General features: G+C 52.0%; 1 protein-coding gene across 1 annotated transcript in view; it reads right to left on the bottom strand.

Moving 5' to 3' along the window:
• LOC142364178 (myosin heavy chain, embryonic smooth muscle isoform-like) overlaps nt 1–5842 on the bottom strand; it is a 37777-nt gene extending 31935 nt beyond the window's left edge. Inside the window, exon 1 of the mRNA XM_075443299.1 lies at nt 5832–5842. Within this exon, the coding sequence (XP_075299414.1) occupies nt 5832–5842 (11 nt within the window). The remainder of the gene's footprint in view (nt 1–5831) is intronic.
• Between the last annotated feature and the right edge of the window lie 9603 nt (nt 5843–15445).

Raw genomic sequence — 15445 nt, 5'->3', positions numbered from 1 at the left:
CTTATGTTGCCAGTCCAGATCCACCTGAGCCACTTCAATCTTAGCAGCCTGATCTACCTGGTGGTTGTTTTGATGTTCCTCAGTGGCCAGACTCTTAGGGATGTGAGCGTCCACGTGACGGACTTTTATAGCCAACTGCTCTAGCCGGGCAGCAATATCTTGCCACAATGGGGCAGCCCAGATAGGTTTGCCTCTGCGCTGCCAGTTGTTCTTCTTCCATTGCTGCAGCCACCCCCACAAGGCATTGGCCACCATTCAGGAGTCGGTGGAAAGATAGAGCACTGGCCACTTCTCTCGACTGGCAATGTCTAAAGCCAACTGGATGGCTTTCACCTCTGCAAACTGGCTGGACTCACCTTCTCCCTCGGCAGTTTCCGCGACTTGTCGTGTAGGGCTCCATACAGCAGCCTTCCACCTCCGCTGCTTCCCCACAATGCGACAGGACCCATCCATGAACAGGGCATACTGTTTCTCATCTTCTGGCAGCTGGTTATACAGTGGGGCCTCTTCAGCACGTGTCACCTCCTCCTCTGGCGATGCTCCAAAATCTTTGCCTTCTGGCCAGTCCATGATTACCTCCAGAATTCCTGGGCGACTGGGGTTTCCCATTCGGGCGTGCTGGGTGATCAGATCGACCCACTTACTCCACGTATCATCAGTGGCATGAAGCGTAGAGGGGACCCTCTCTTTGAACATCCAGCCCAGGACCGGCAACCGTGGTACTAGGAGGAGCTGTGCTTCAGTGCCCACCACTTCTGAAGCACCTCGAACGCCTTCATATGCTGCCAGAATGTCTTTTTCAGTGGGAGTATAGCGGGCCTCGGATCCTATGTATCCCCGGCTCCAAAACCCCAGGAGTCGACCTCGAGTCTCCCCTGGTGCTTTCTGCCAGAGACTCCAGGTTGGGCCATTCTCCCCGGCTGCAGTGTAGAGCACGTTTTTAAAATCTTGCTCTGATCGGACTGGACCAAGGGCTGCGGCATGTACTATCTCCCGTTTAATCTGTTCAAATGCCTGTCGTTGCTCAGGGCCCCATTCAAAATCATTCTTCTTCCGGGTCACGTGATACAGAGGACTCACAATTTGGCTGTAATTTGGGATGTGCATCCTCCAAAAACCCACAACACCCAGGAAAGCCTGTGCTTCCTTTTTGCTGGTTGGTGGAGACATAGCTGCTATTTTGTTGATGACATCCATTGGGATTTGACGGCGCCCATCCTGACATTTTATCCCCAAAAACTGGATCTCTTGCGCAGGTCCCTTGACTTTACTTCGCTTAATGGCGAAACCGGCTTTCAGAAGGATTTGAACTATTTTCTCCCCTTTCTCAAAAACCTCCTCCGCTGTGTCGCCCCATATAATGATGTCGTCAATGTACTGCAGATGTTCTGGGGCTTTACCCTTTTCCAGTGCAGTCTGGATTAGTCCATTGCAAATGGTGGGACTGTGTTTCCACCCCTGGGGCAGTCGGTTCCAGGTGTACTGGATGCCCCTCCAGGTGAAAGCAGACTGTGGCCTGCACTCTGCTGCCAAAGGGATGGAGAAGAATGCATCAGCGATGTCAGTTGTCGCATACCACTTGGCTGCCTTTGACTCCAGCTGATATTGAAGTTCTAGCATGTCTGGCACGGCAGCACTCAGCGGTGGTGTGACTTCATTCAGGCCACGGTAGTCTATTGTCAGTCTCCACTCTCCAGTAGATTTTCTTACTGGCCATATGGGACTATTAAAGGGTGAGCGAGTTTTGGTGATCACTCCTTGACTCTCCAGCTGGCGGATCAGCTGATGAATGGGGAGAAGGGAGTCTCGGTTGGTACGATACTGTCGCCGGTGCACCATTGTGGTTGCGATGGGTACCTGTTATTCTTCAACCCTCAGCAACCCCACAACGGAAGGATCCTCTGAGAGACCAGGCAAAATCGACAGCTGTTTAATTTCTTCCGTCTCCACAGCAGCTATGCCAAAAGCCCACCGATACCACTTTGGGTCCTTGAAATAGCCTCTCCTAAGATAGTCTATCCCAAGGATGCACGGAGCCTCGGGGCCAGTTACAATGGGGTGCTTCTGCCAGTCCTGCCCAGTGAGGCTCACTTCAGCCTCCAGTAGACTCAGCTCTTGGGACCCCCCTGTCACCCCAGAAATGCAAATGGACTCTGACCCTTTGAACTCTGATGGCATTAAAGTACACTGTGCACCAGTGTCCACTAGAGCTTTATACTCTTGTGGATCTGACGTGCCAGGCCACCGAATCCACACCGTCCAATAAACACGGTTGTCCCTTTCCTCCACCTGGCTGGAGGCAGGGCCCCTCTAATCCTCGTCAGAGAATTTGCTGCTCACCTGCTGTAAAAATAACTTGGAGGTCCCCTCCAGAGGATCGGAATCAAGGTCAAACTGTCTACCTGGTCTGGAGAGCTGGCTTCTGGAAACTGGAGCGGCACTTTTCCTAACAGAATCCCTTTTGGTGATTGTTTTACCTCGCAACTCACGTACTCGGGCCTCTAGACTTGAGGTGGGTTTTCCATCCCACTTCCTCATGTCCTCTCCGTGGTCACGCAAGTAGAACCACAGGGTGCCCCGGGGTGTATAGCCTCTGTATTCCCTCTCCTGAGCAGAGAAACGCCTGCCCCTAATAGCTGAGACACTGGCCCGTACAGGTGGGGAGTAGGACATATTCCTGTCTAGTCGCTTGACCAGTTTCTCCACGGCTGAGACAAGGGAGGAAGAGAGACTTTCCTCATATTGGCGGAGTCTGACAGCCACCTCATCCACTGTTGGTGCGTCTTTACCTTTCCAGTTTACAACTGCCAGTGAGTTAGCATGCAAGGAGGGTGCGCTCCACACAAACTTCCTCCACATGGATTGTGAGCACTGGAGTTCATCTGGGTCTGTGGGTACCTGCTCATCGTCTGTGTCACAGTAAACCAGCTCCCGCACAGCTAATTCCCTCAAGTACTGAATACCCCTTTCCATATTGGTCCACTTGCCAGGGTAGCATACATAATCGTCACTGAAGGGGTACCTCTCCCTCACGCCTGACAGAAGTCTCCTCCAGAGGCTGAGGATTTGTTCCTTTTTCCCAACGGCCTTGTCAATGCCCCCATCCCTGGCCAGGGATCCCAGCTGCTTGGCTTCCTTGCCCTCTAATTCCAAGCTGCTGGCCCCGTTATCCCAGCACCGCAGCAGCCAGGTGGCAATGTGCTCGCCAGGGTGGCGGCTGAAATCTTTCCGCATGTCCCGCAGCTCGCCCAGGGACAGGGACCGGGTGATGATCTCTGTCTCTATCTCCCGTGATGACCCTGGCTCATCATCATCCCTCCCAGAGCGATCTGCTCTCTTTGCGTCTTTCTTTAGTTTTACAGGGGCGACTGCTACCGGCACAGGTTGGTCACTGGGCTCAGCCACGCTGCCTGCAGCTGAAGCTGGGGCTGGAGCAGCTGCTGTGCCCGCTGGGGAAACCGAGGTAGACCCTGCAGCTGTGGCAGCGGCGCTGCCAGTATGGGGGGCTGTGACTGCCTGCTGGGCTGGAGGGGCTGCAGGGCCGGCTGGGGGGGCAGCGTCAGTCGCAGCGCCTGCCGCTTCGCTTCCCCCCCTTTCCCCTTTAAGGCACTGAACAGTGTTGAACATGGCTCGGTAGGCATGGGCCAGACCCCAGCACATTGTGGTGATCTGTGTCTCTCTGGAGTTCCCAGGGTGGCAGCACACTTTTTTCAGATATTTTACTAGTTTTTCCGGATTCTGTATTTGTTCGGGGGTGAGTTTAAAACACACTGGTGGTGCCCACTGCTCTAGACATCTGCCCATGCTGTCCCACACACCCAGCCACTCACAGCTATCCAGCCCCGGGGCAGGTCTCTGCAGGATGTTCTTAACGACTTGCTTAACCCTAAACAAAACCCAGAACCCGTTCAGCAGGCAGAACAAAAGGAGAGTGCTGCCCTGAGCATCCCACGGGTACTCGAAATTCTCAAAAGCAGTTAGGACCAGCCTGAGGAAAAGAGGGGGGGCGAAAGAGTGGGGGAAGGTATCCCCTTCGGTTTTCCCCACAGGCTGGGTTTGATTATTAACAAAATCTAAGACATAGGATCCGAGGTACGGAAATGACCGCAGTGCCGCATGCAAATACAAGCCTAATTTCATGCACAGTGATGTTATCATATCATAAGTCGATATTGTACAGTACAGCAAAATCATCATCCTGATCTTTTTTCCCGAGGTAACAAACAGCACGGCGGCAAACACATACAGCAAGTAAGGATTTACGTAGCACAGATATTTGATCAAAGTCAGAAACATTTTTACCGGCGACTTTAACTAGCACAGTAAATGCGTATAATAAATTTTAACAAAATCTATGAAAGCAGTTTTAACACCCGCTGCTCAGCCCTGCCGTTATCCCCGCTCCACGTCTGGGTGCCAATTTAATGTTTCGGTTTCGGCTGCCGCCGGCAACAAAAGCGCCACGGGACCGCCCCTCCCCTTGCCGGCGTGCAGAGGAAAATGAAAAGAAAAAGGCAGAAACTGGTGGGTCGGGATAAGGGCAGTTTAACAGAACAGCAAACAGAGGGAAACAGGAACAACTACGGTACAAATAAGGAGAAAACACAACAACGAACCACACGACCCAGACAGCCGCTCTCCCGAACAGCACCGGCGCCGCACCCCCCCCAAGCCGTGAGTCCCTATCCGCTGCACAGCCCCCCCAGCAGAAGCCAGCGTGCTGTCACATGGTATGGAATACCGGGCTCTGTTTGGCCAGGTGGGGTCAGACCCCACCCCCCGGCTGTGCCCCTTCCTGGAGTCCAGTGAAAATTAACCCTGTCCTGGCCAAACCCAAGACATCGAGACACCTACAGCAGGCTGCACAGGACCTTGTCCAGGCGGATCTTCAATATCTTCAGAGAAGGAGACTCCACAACCTCCCTGGGCAGCCTGTTCCAGGGTTCCATCACCCTCAGAGGGAAGAAGTTCTTCCTCATGTTCAGGTGGAACTTCCTGTGCCTCAGTTTGTGCCCATTGCCCCTTGTCCTGTCACTGGGCACCACTGAAAAGAGCTTGCCCCCATCCCCCTGACACCCACCCTTCAGATATTTATCAGCATTTATTAGGTCCCCTCTCAGCCTTCTCTTCTTCAGGCTGAACAAGCCCAGCTCCCTCAGCCTCTCCTCGTAGGGAACATGTTCCAGTCCCCTCACCATCCTTGTAGCCGTCCGCTGGACTCTCTCCAGTAGCTCCTCATCTTTCTTGAACTGGGGAGCCCAGAACTGGACAGCGTACTTCAGATGAGGCCTCACCAGGGCAGTGTAGAGGGGAAGGAGAACCTCCCTCGTCCTGCTGGCCACACTCTTCTTGATGCACCCTAGGATCCCATTGGCTTTCTTGGCAGCCAGGGCACACTGCTGCCTCATGGTTAACCTGTCGTCCACCAGGACACCCAGGTCCCTCTCCGCAGAGCTGCTCTCCAGCAGGTCCACCCCAAGCCTGCACTGATGCATGGGGTTGTTCCTCCCCAGGTGCAGGACCCTGCATTTGCCTTTGTTAAACCTCATCAGGTTCCTCTCTTCCCAAATTTCCAGCCTATCCAGGTCATGCTGAATGGCAGCACAGCCTTCCGCTGTGTCCACCACACCTCCCATTTTTGTGTCATCAGCAAACTTGCTGAGGGTACATTCTAACTCTTCATCCAGGTCGTTGATGAAGAAGCTAAACAAGACTGGGCCCAGCACTGACCCCTGAGGGACACCACTAGTTACCAGCCTCCAACTAGACTCAGCGCCACTGATGACAACCCTCTGAGTTCTGCCATTCAGCCAGTTCTCAATCCACTTCACCGATCACTCATGCAGCCAACACTTCCTGAGCATCCCTAGGAGGATATTATGGGAGACAGTGTGGAAAGCCTTGCTGAAGTCAAGTCAACACAACAGAACACAACACGTGAGAACACATCAGAACACAACAGAACACAACAAAACACTACACATGAGAAAACATCAGAACACATCAGAACACAACAGAAGACACAGAACACAACAGAACACCACTGAACACAACACAACACAACACATGAGAACACAGCAAAACACAACAGAACGCAACAGAACACAACAGAACACTACAGAGCACAAGAGAACACTACACATAAGAACACATCAGAACACAGCAGAACACTACAGAACACAACAGAACACATCAGAACACAGCAGAACACAACAGAAAACAACAGAACACAACAGAACAAAACAGAACACTACACATCAGAACACAACAGAACGCTGCAGAACACAACAGAACACAGCAGAACACAGCAGAACACAAAAGAATACATCAGAACACAACAGAACACAACAAAAAACAACAGAACACTAAACATGAGAACACATGAGAACATATCAGAACACAACAGAACACAAGAGAACACTACACATGAGAACACAACAGAACACATCAGAACACATCAGAACACAACAGAAAACAACAGAACGCTACAGAACACAATACATCAGAACACAACAGAACACATAAGAACACAGCAGAACACAACAGAAAACAGAACACAACAGAACACAACACAATACTACACATGAGAACACATGAGAACACAACAGAACAAAACAAAAAACAATAGAACACTAAACATGAGAACGAATCAGAACACAACAGAACACAGCAGAACACATCAGAACACAACAGAATACATCAGAACACAATAGAACACAACAAAAAACAAAAGAACACTAAACATGAGAACGCGTGAGAACATATCAGAACACAACAGAACACAGCAAAACACAACACAATATTACAGAACACAGGAGAACACTACACGTAAACACAACAGAGTACAAGAGCTCACAACAGAACACAGCTGAACACTACACATGAGAACACATCAGAACACAACAGAAGACACAGAACACAACAGAACACCACTGAACACAACAGAACACTACACATGAGAACACTTCAAAACACAACAGAACGCAACAGAACACAAGAGAACACTACACATAAGAACACATCAGAACACAGGAGAACACTACAGAACACCACAGAACACAATACATCAGAACACAACAGAACACATCAGAACACAGCAGAACACAACAGAAAACAACAGAACACAACAGAACAAAACAGAACACTACACTTGAAAACACAACAGAAGACAACAGAACACAAGAGAACACAGTAGAACATAACAGAACACATCAGAACGCTACACATTTGAACAGAACAGAACACAACAGAACACAACAGAACACTACAAGTGAACACAAGAGAACACAAGAGAACACAACACAACTGAACACAACAGAACACAGCAGAACACAACAGAACACAACAGAACACAACAGAACACAACAGAACACTACACGTGAGAACACAACAGAACACTACACATGAGAACACATCAGAACACAACAGAACACAACAGAGCATTACAGAATCACACAGAATCACAGAATAGTAGGGGTTGGAAGGGACCTCTGTGGGTCATCTAGTCCAACCCTCGTGCCGAAGCAGGGTCACCTACAGCAAGCTGCACAGGACCTTGTCCAGGCGGGTCTGGAATATCTCCAGAGAGGGAGACTCCACAACCTCTCTGGGCAGCCTGTTCCAGTGCTCCGTCACCCTCAGAGGGACGAAGTTCTTCCTCATGTTCAGACGGAACTTCCTGTGCCTCAGTTTGTGCCCATTGCCCCTTGTCCTGTCACTGGGCACCACTGAAAAGAGCTTGGCCCCATCCTCCTGACAGCCACCCTTCAGATATTTGTAAGCGTTTATAAGGTCCCCTCGCAGCCTTCTCTTCTTCAGGCTGAACAAGCAGAACATCAGAACACATGTGAACACATCAGAACACAACAGAACGCAACAGAACCTTACACATCAGAACACAACAGAACACAACAGAAGACTACAACTGAGAACACAATAGAACACAACAGAACAGAACACTGCACCTGAGAACACATCAGAACAAAACAGAACACAACAGAACACTACACATGAAAACACAACAGAACACAAAAGAACACAACCGAACACAACACAATACTACACATGAGAACACATCAGAACACAACAGAACACGAGAACACTACACATGTGAACAGAATTGAACAGAACAGAACAGAACAGAACACTACACATGAGAACACAACAGAATAGTACACATGAGAACACATCAGAACACCAGAGAACACAACAGAACACAATATAACACAACAGAACACATCAGAACACAGGAGAACAATATAAATGAGAACACAAGAAAACATATCAGAACACAATAGAACGTCAGAACACATCAGAACACAACAGAAAAAAAACAGAACACAGCAGAACACAACAGAACACAGCAGAACAAAACAGAAAAAAACAGAGCAATACAGGTGAACAAAAGAGAATACAACAGAACACTGCACATCAGAACACAACAGAACACAAAAGAACAAATCAAAAAACAACAGACCACTAAACATGAGTACACACCAGAACACAGGAGAACACAACACAACACTACAGAACGCAACAGAACACTACATGTGAACACAACAGAAGAGAAGAAGGAAAGAAAACAGAATTAGTTGCCTGGACAGGTTGCAAAAAAAATATATACGTATTCCCTCAGGGATAGGTTCTTACCTATGTACACTTTCCCTATGTCCAAACAAAAAATTAATTCAAATAGTGTTACATGTCCTTACAGAAACTGTATATCTGATGTTTCCTTCTTCAGTAGTTATCCCTAAACAAATTTTCTTCTGTGCTAAACACATATGCTTCTAGTATTAGGGCATGTAGATCGCAGCCAGAAGAGGTTTACCTGGAAAGCGGTTGCTCAGCCTCATCTGCCCATGGCACTGCTCGCACAGAGGCACAGAGACTGGGGCTGCTTGCTTGTCCTGCTATCTGAAATTTCAAAAGTAGACCAGGCGTGCCTGCCGGGCGCTTTTCGCAGCCCTGCTCTGAAAATGCGAACGTCTGCAGATAGCTCGCAGCCAGAAAGAGCTAGCCTGGAAAGCTGTTGCTCAGCCTCATCTGCCCATGGCACTGCTCGCACAGAGGCACAGAGACTGGGGCTGCTTGCTTGTCTTGCCCCCTCAAACTTCAAACGTAGCTTTGGGGGTCCATGCCAGGCGCCATTCACAGCACTGCTTCAAAAATACGAACGTCTGCAGATAGCTCGCAGCCAGAAAGAGCTAGCCTGGAAAGCTGTTGCTCAGCCCAATCTGCCCATGGCACTGCTCGCACAGAGGCACAGAGACTGAGGCTGCTTGCTTGTCTTGCCCCCTCCAACTTCAAACGCATATCTGGGGGTCCGTGCAAAAGGCTCCGGCAGCCCTGCTTCAAAAATGCTAACGTCTGCAGATAGCTCGCTGCCAGAAAGAGCTAGCCTGGAAAGCTGTTGCTCAGCCTCATCTGCTCATGGCACTGTTCGCACAGAGACACAAAGACTGGGGCTGCTTGCTTGCCTTGCCACCTCAAACTTCAAACGTATATTAAGGGGTCCCTGCTGGGCCCTTTTTGCAGCCCTGCTCCCAAAACGCGAACATCTGCAGCTAGCTCGCAGCCAAAAGTGGCTAGCCTGGAAAGCTGCTGCTCAGCCTCATCTGCCCATGGCACTGCTCGCACAGAGGCACAGAGACTGGGGCTGCTTGCTTGTCTTGCCACCTCAAACTTCATACGTATCTTTGGGGGTACATGCCAGGCGCCATTCGCAGCACTGCTCCAAAAATACAAACGTCTGCAGATAGCTCGCAGCCAGAAAGAGCTAGCCTGGAAAGCTGTTGCTCAGATCCATCTGCCCAGGGCACTGCTCGCAGAGAGGCACAGAGACTGGGACTGCTTGCTTGTCTTGCCACCTCAAAGTTCAAACCTAGCCTGGGAATGGGAGGAGTCTCTGCCAGGCGCCTGCACAGCATTGCTCCGAGAATGCGAATGTCTGCAGATAGCTCGCAGGCAGAAGGGGCTAGCCTGGAAAGCTGTTGCTCAGCCTCATCTGCCCATGGCACTGCTCGCACAGAGGCACAGAGACTGGGGCTACTTGCTTGTTTGCCCTGTCAAACTTCAAACGTAGCTTTGAGGGTTCGTGCCGGGCTCCTCCGGCGGAAGAGCTCCGAAAATACAAACGTCTGCACATAGCTAGCAGCCAGAAAAAGCCAGTCTGGAAATCTGTTGCTCAGCCTCATCTGCCCATGGCACTGCTCGCACAGAGGCACAGAGACTGGGGGTGCTTACTTGTCTTGCCCTCTCAAATTTCAAACGTAGATTTGGGTGTCCGTGCTGGGGGCTACGGCATCCCTGCTAAAAAAGTGCGAACGTCTGCAGATAGCTCTCAGCCAGAAAGACCTAGCCTGGAAAAATGTTGCTCAGCCTCATCTGCCCATGGCACTGCTCGCACAGAGGCACAGAGAGTGGGGCTGCTTGCTTGTCTTGCCACCTCAAACTTGAAACGTATCTGTGGTGGTCCGTGACGGCCGCCTCAGGCAGCCCTGCTCTGAAAATGCGAACGTCTGCGCATAGCTCGCAGCCAGAAAGAGCTAGCCTGGAAAGCTGTTGCTCAGCCTCATGTGCCCATGGCACTGCTCGCACAGAGGCACAGAGACTGTGGCTGCTTGCTTGTCTTGCCACCTCAAACTTCAAACGTAGGATTGGGCGTTTGTGCAGGGGGCCTCCAGCAGCCTTGCTCTGAAAATGCGAACGTCTGCAGATAGCTCGCAGGCAAAAAGAGCTAGCCTGGAAAGCTGTTGCTCAGCCTCATCTGCCCATGGCACTGCTCGCACAGAGGCACAGAGACTGGGGCTGCTTGCTTGCCTTGCCACCTCAAACTTCAAACGTAGCTTTGGGTGTCCGTGAAGGAGGCCTCCGGCAGCCCTGCTCTCAAAATGCGAACGTCTGCAGATACCTCGCAGCCAGAAAGAGCTAGCCTGGAAAGCTGTTGCTCAGCCTCATCTGCCCATGGCACTGCTGGCACAGCGGCACAGAGACTGGGGCTGCTTGCTTGTCTTGCCACCTCAAACTTCAAAAGTATCTTAGGTGGTCCATGCTGCGCGCATCCAGCAACCCTGCTATGAAATGCGAACGTCTGCAGATAGCTCGCAGGCAGAAAGATCTAGCCTGGAAAGCTGTTGCTCAAACTCATCTGCCCATGGCACTGCTCGCACAGAGGCACAGAGACTGTAACTGCTTTCTTGTCTTGCCACCTCAAACTTCAAACGTGTCTTTGGGTGTGCGTGCAGGAGGACTCCGGCAGCCCTGCTCTCAAAATGCGAATGTCTGCAGATAGCTCGCAGGCAGAAAGAGCTAGCCTGGAAAGCTGTTGCTCAGCCTCATCTGCCCATGGCACTGCTCGCACAGAGGCACAGAGACTGGAACTGCTTGCTTGTCTTGCCACCTCAAACTTCATACCTAGCTTAGGTGTTCCGTGCAGGGGGCCTCCGGCAGCCCTGCTTTGAACATGCGAACGTCTGCAGATAGCTCGCAGGCAGAAAGAGCTAGCCTGGAAAGCTGTTGCTCAGCCTCATCTGCCCATGGCACTGCTCGCACAGAGGCACAGAGACTGTGGCTGCTTGCTTGTCTTGCCCCCCTCAAACTTCAAAAGTAGATTTGGGGGTCCGTGCAGGGGGCCTGAAGCAACCCTGCTCCGAAAATGCGAACGTCTGCAGATAGCTCGCAGGCAGAAAAGCTGTTGCTCAGCCTCATTTGCCCATGGCACTGCTCGCACAGAGGCACAGAGACTGGGGCTGCTTGCTTATCTTGCCACCTCAAACTTCAAAAGTATCTTAGTGGTCCGTGCTGTGCGCATCCAGCAACCCTGCTCTGAAATGCGAACGTCTGCAGATAGCTCGCAGGCAGAAGGGGCTAGCCTGGAAAGCTGTTGCTCAGCCTCATCTGCCCATGGCACTGCTCGCACAGAGGCACAGAGACTGGGGCTACTTGCTTGTTTGCCCTGTCAAACTTCAAACGTAGCTTTGAGGGTTCGTGCCGGGCTCCTCCGGCGGAAGAGCTCCGAAAATACAAACGTCTGCAGATAGCTCGCAGCCAGAAAGAGCTAGTCTGGAAATCTGTTGCTCAGCCTCATCTGCCCATGGCACTGCTCGCACAGAGGTACAGAGACTGGGGGTGCTTACTTGTCTTGCCCTCTCAAATTTCAAACGTAGATTTGGGTGTCCGTGCTGGGGGCTACGGCATCCCTGCTAAAAAAGTGAGAACGTCTGCAGATAGCTCTCAGCCAGAAAGACCTAGCCTGGAAAACTGTTGCTCAGCCTCATCTGCCCATGGCACTGCTCGCACAGAGGCACAGAGAGTGGGGCTGCTTGCTTGTCTTGCCACCTCAAACTTGAAACGTATCTGTGGTGGTCCGTGACGGCCGCCTCATGCAGCCCTGCTCTGAAAATGCGAACGTCTGCGCATAGCTCGCAGCCAGAAAGAGCTAGCCTGGAAAGCTGTTGCTCAGCCTCATCTGCCCATGGCACTGCTCGCACAGAGGCACAGAGACTGTGGCTGCTTGCTTGTCTTGCCACCTCAAACTTCAAACGTAGGATTGGGCGTTTGTGCAGGGGGCCTCCAGCAGCCTTGCTCTGAAAATGCGAACGTCTGCAGATAGCTCGCAGGCAAAAAGAGCTAGCCTGGAAAGCTGTTGCTCAGCCTCATCTGCCCATGGCACTGCTCGCACAGAGGCACAGAGACTGGGGCTGCTTGCTTGTCTTGCCACCTCAAACTTCAAACGTAGCTTTGGGTGTCCGTGAAGGAGGCCTCCGGCAGCCCTGCTCTCAAAATGCGAACGTCTGCAGATACCTCGCAGCCAGAAAGAGCTAGCCTGGAAAGCTGTTGCTCAGCCTCATCTGCCCATGGCACTGCTCGCACAGAGGCACAGAGACTGGGGCTGCTTGCTTGTCTTGACACCTCAAACTTCAAACGTAGCTTTGTGGGTCCGTGCAGGAGGCCTCCGGAAGCCCTGCTCTGAAAATGCCAACGTCTGTAGATAGCACGCTGGCAGAAAGAGCTAGCCTGGAAAGCTGTTGCTCAGCCTCATCTGCCCATGGCACTGCTGGCACAGCGGCACAGAGACTGGGGCTGCTTGCTTGTCTTGCCACCTCAAACTTCAAAAGTATCTTAGGTGGTCCATGCTGCGCGCATCCAGCAACCCTGCTATGAAATGCGAACGTCTGCAGATAGCTCGCAGGCAGAAAGATCTAGCCTGGAAAGCTGTTGCTCAGCCTCATCTGCCCATGGCACTCCTCGCACAGAGGCACAGAGACTGTAACTGCTTGCTTGTCTTGGCACCTCAAACTTCAAACGTAGATTAGGTGGTCCGTGCTGGGCGCCTCCAGCAGTCCTGCTCTGAAAAGGGAAACGTCTGCAGATAGCTCGCAGGCAGAAAGATCTAGCCTGGAAAGCTGTTGCTCAAACTCATCTGCCCATGGCACTGCTCGCACAGAGGCACAGAGACTGTAACTGCTTTCTTGTCTTGCCACCTCAAACTTCAAACGTGTCTTTGGGTGTGCATGCAGGAGGACTCCGGCAGCCCTGCTTCAAAAATACGAACGTCTGCAGATAGCTCGCAGCCAGAAAGAGCTAGCCTGGAAAGCTGTTGCTCAGCCCCATCTGCCCATGGCACTGCTCGCACAGAGGCACAGAGACTGAGGCTGCTTGCTTGTCTTGCCCCCTCCAACTTCAAACGCATATCTGGGGGTCCGTGCAAAAGGCTCCGGCAGCCCTGCTTCAAAAATGCTAACGTCTGCAGATAGCTCGCTGCCAGAAAGAGCTAGCCTGGAAAGCTGTTGCTCAGCCTCATCTGCTCATGGCACTGTTCGCACAGAGACACAAAGACTGGGGCTGCTTGCTTGCCTTGCCACCTCAAACTTCAAACGTATATTAAGGGGTCCCTGCTGGGCCCTTTTTGCAGCCCTGCTCCCAAAACGCGAACATCTGCAGCTAGCTCGCAGCCAAAAGTGGCTAGCCTGGAAAGCTGTTGCTCAGCCTCATCTGCCCATGGCACTGCTCGCACAGAGGCACAGAGACTGGGGCTGCTTGCTTGTCTTGCCACCTCAAACTTCATACGTATCTTTGGGGGTACATGTCAGGCGCCATTCGCAGCACTGCTCCAAAAATACAAACGTCTGCAGATAGCTCGCAGCCAGAAAGAGCTAGCCTGGAAAGCTGTTGCTCAGATCCATCTGCCCAGGGCACTGCTCGCAGAGAGGCACAGAGACTGGGGCTGCTTGCTTGTCTTGCCACCTCAAAGTTCAAACCTAGCCTGGGAATGGGAGGAGTCTCTGCCAGGCGCCTGCACAGCATTGCTCCGAGAATGCGAATGTCTGCAGATAGCTCGCAGGCAGAAGGGGCTAGCCTGGAAAGCTGTTGCTCAGCCTCATCTGCCCATGGCACTGCTCGCACAGAGGCACAGAGACTGGGGCTGCTTGCTTGTCTTGCCACCTCAAACTTGAAACGTATCTGTGGTGGTCCGTGACGGCCGCCTCAGGCAACCCTGCTCTGAAAATGCGAACGTCTGCGCATAGCTCGCAGCCAGAAAGAGCTAGCCTGGAAAGCTGTTGCTCAGCCTCATCTGCCCATGGCACTGCTCGCACAGAGGCACAGAGACTGTGGCTGCTTGCTTGTCTTGCCACCTCAAACTTCAAACGTAGGATTGGGCGTTTGTGCAGGGGGCCTCCAGCAGCCTTGCTCTGAAAATGCGAACGTCTGCAGATAGCTCGCAGGCAAAAAGAGCTAGCCTGGAAAGCTGTTGCTCAGCCTCATCTGCCCATGGCACTGCTCGCACAGAGGCACAGAGACTGGGGCTGCTTGCTTGTCTTGCCACCTCAAACTTCAAACGTAGCTTTGGGTGTCCGTGAAGGAGGCCTCCGGCAGCCCTGCTCTCAAAATGCGAACGTCTGCAGATACCTCGCAGCCAGAAAGATCTAGCCTGGAAAGCTGTTGCTCAGCCTCATCTGCCCATGGCACTGCTCGCACAGCGGCACAGAGACTGGGGCTGCTTGCTTGTCTTGCCACCTCAAACTTCAAAAGTATCTTAGGTGGTCCATGCTGCGCGCATCCAGCAACCCTGCTATGAAATGCGAACGTCTGCAGATAGCTCGCAGGCAGAAAGATCTAGCCTGGAAAGCTGTTGCTCAGCCTCATCTGCCCATGGCACTGCTCGCACAGAGGCACAGAGACTGTAACTGCTTGCTTGTCTTGGCACCTCAAACTTCAAACGTAGATTAGGTGGTCCGTGCTGGGCGCCTCCAGCAGTCCTGCTCTGAAAAGGGAAACGTCTGCAGATAGCTCGCAGCCAGAAAGATCTAGCCTGGAAAGCTGTTGCTCAAACTCATCTGCCCATGGCACTGCTCGCACAGAGGCACAGAGACTGTAACTGCTTTCTTGTCTTGCCACCTCAAACTTCAAACGTGTCTTTGGGTGTGCGTGCAGGAGGACTCCG

The sequence above is a fragment of the Opisthocomus hoazin genome, chromosome 25, assembly GCF_030867145.1.
Source record: "Opisthocomus hoazin isolate bOpiHoa1 chromosome 25, bOpiHoa1.hap1, whole genome shotgun sequence".
Taxonomy (NCBI): Eukaryota; Metazoa; Chordata; class Aves; order Opisthocomiformes; family Opisthocomidae; genus Opisthocomus; species Opisthocomus hoazin.
The sequence above is the reverse complement of the archived record's forward strand: the minus strand, read 5'-3'. Positions and strand labels throughout refer to the sequence as shown.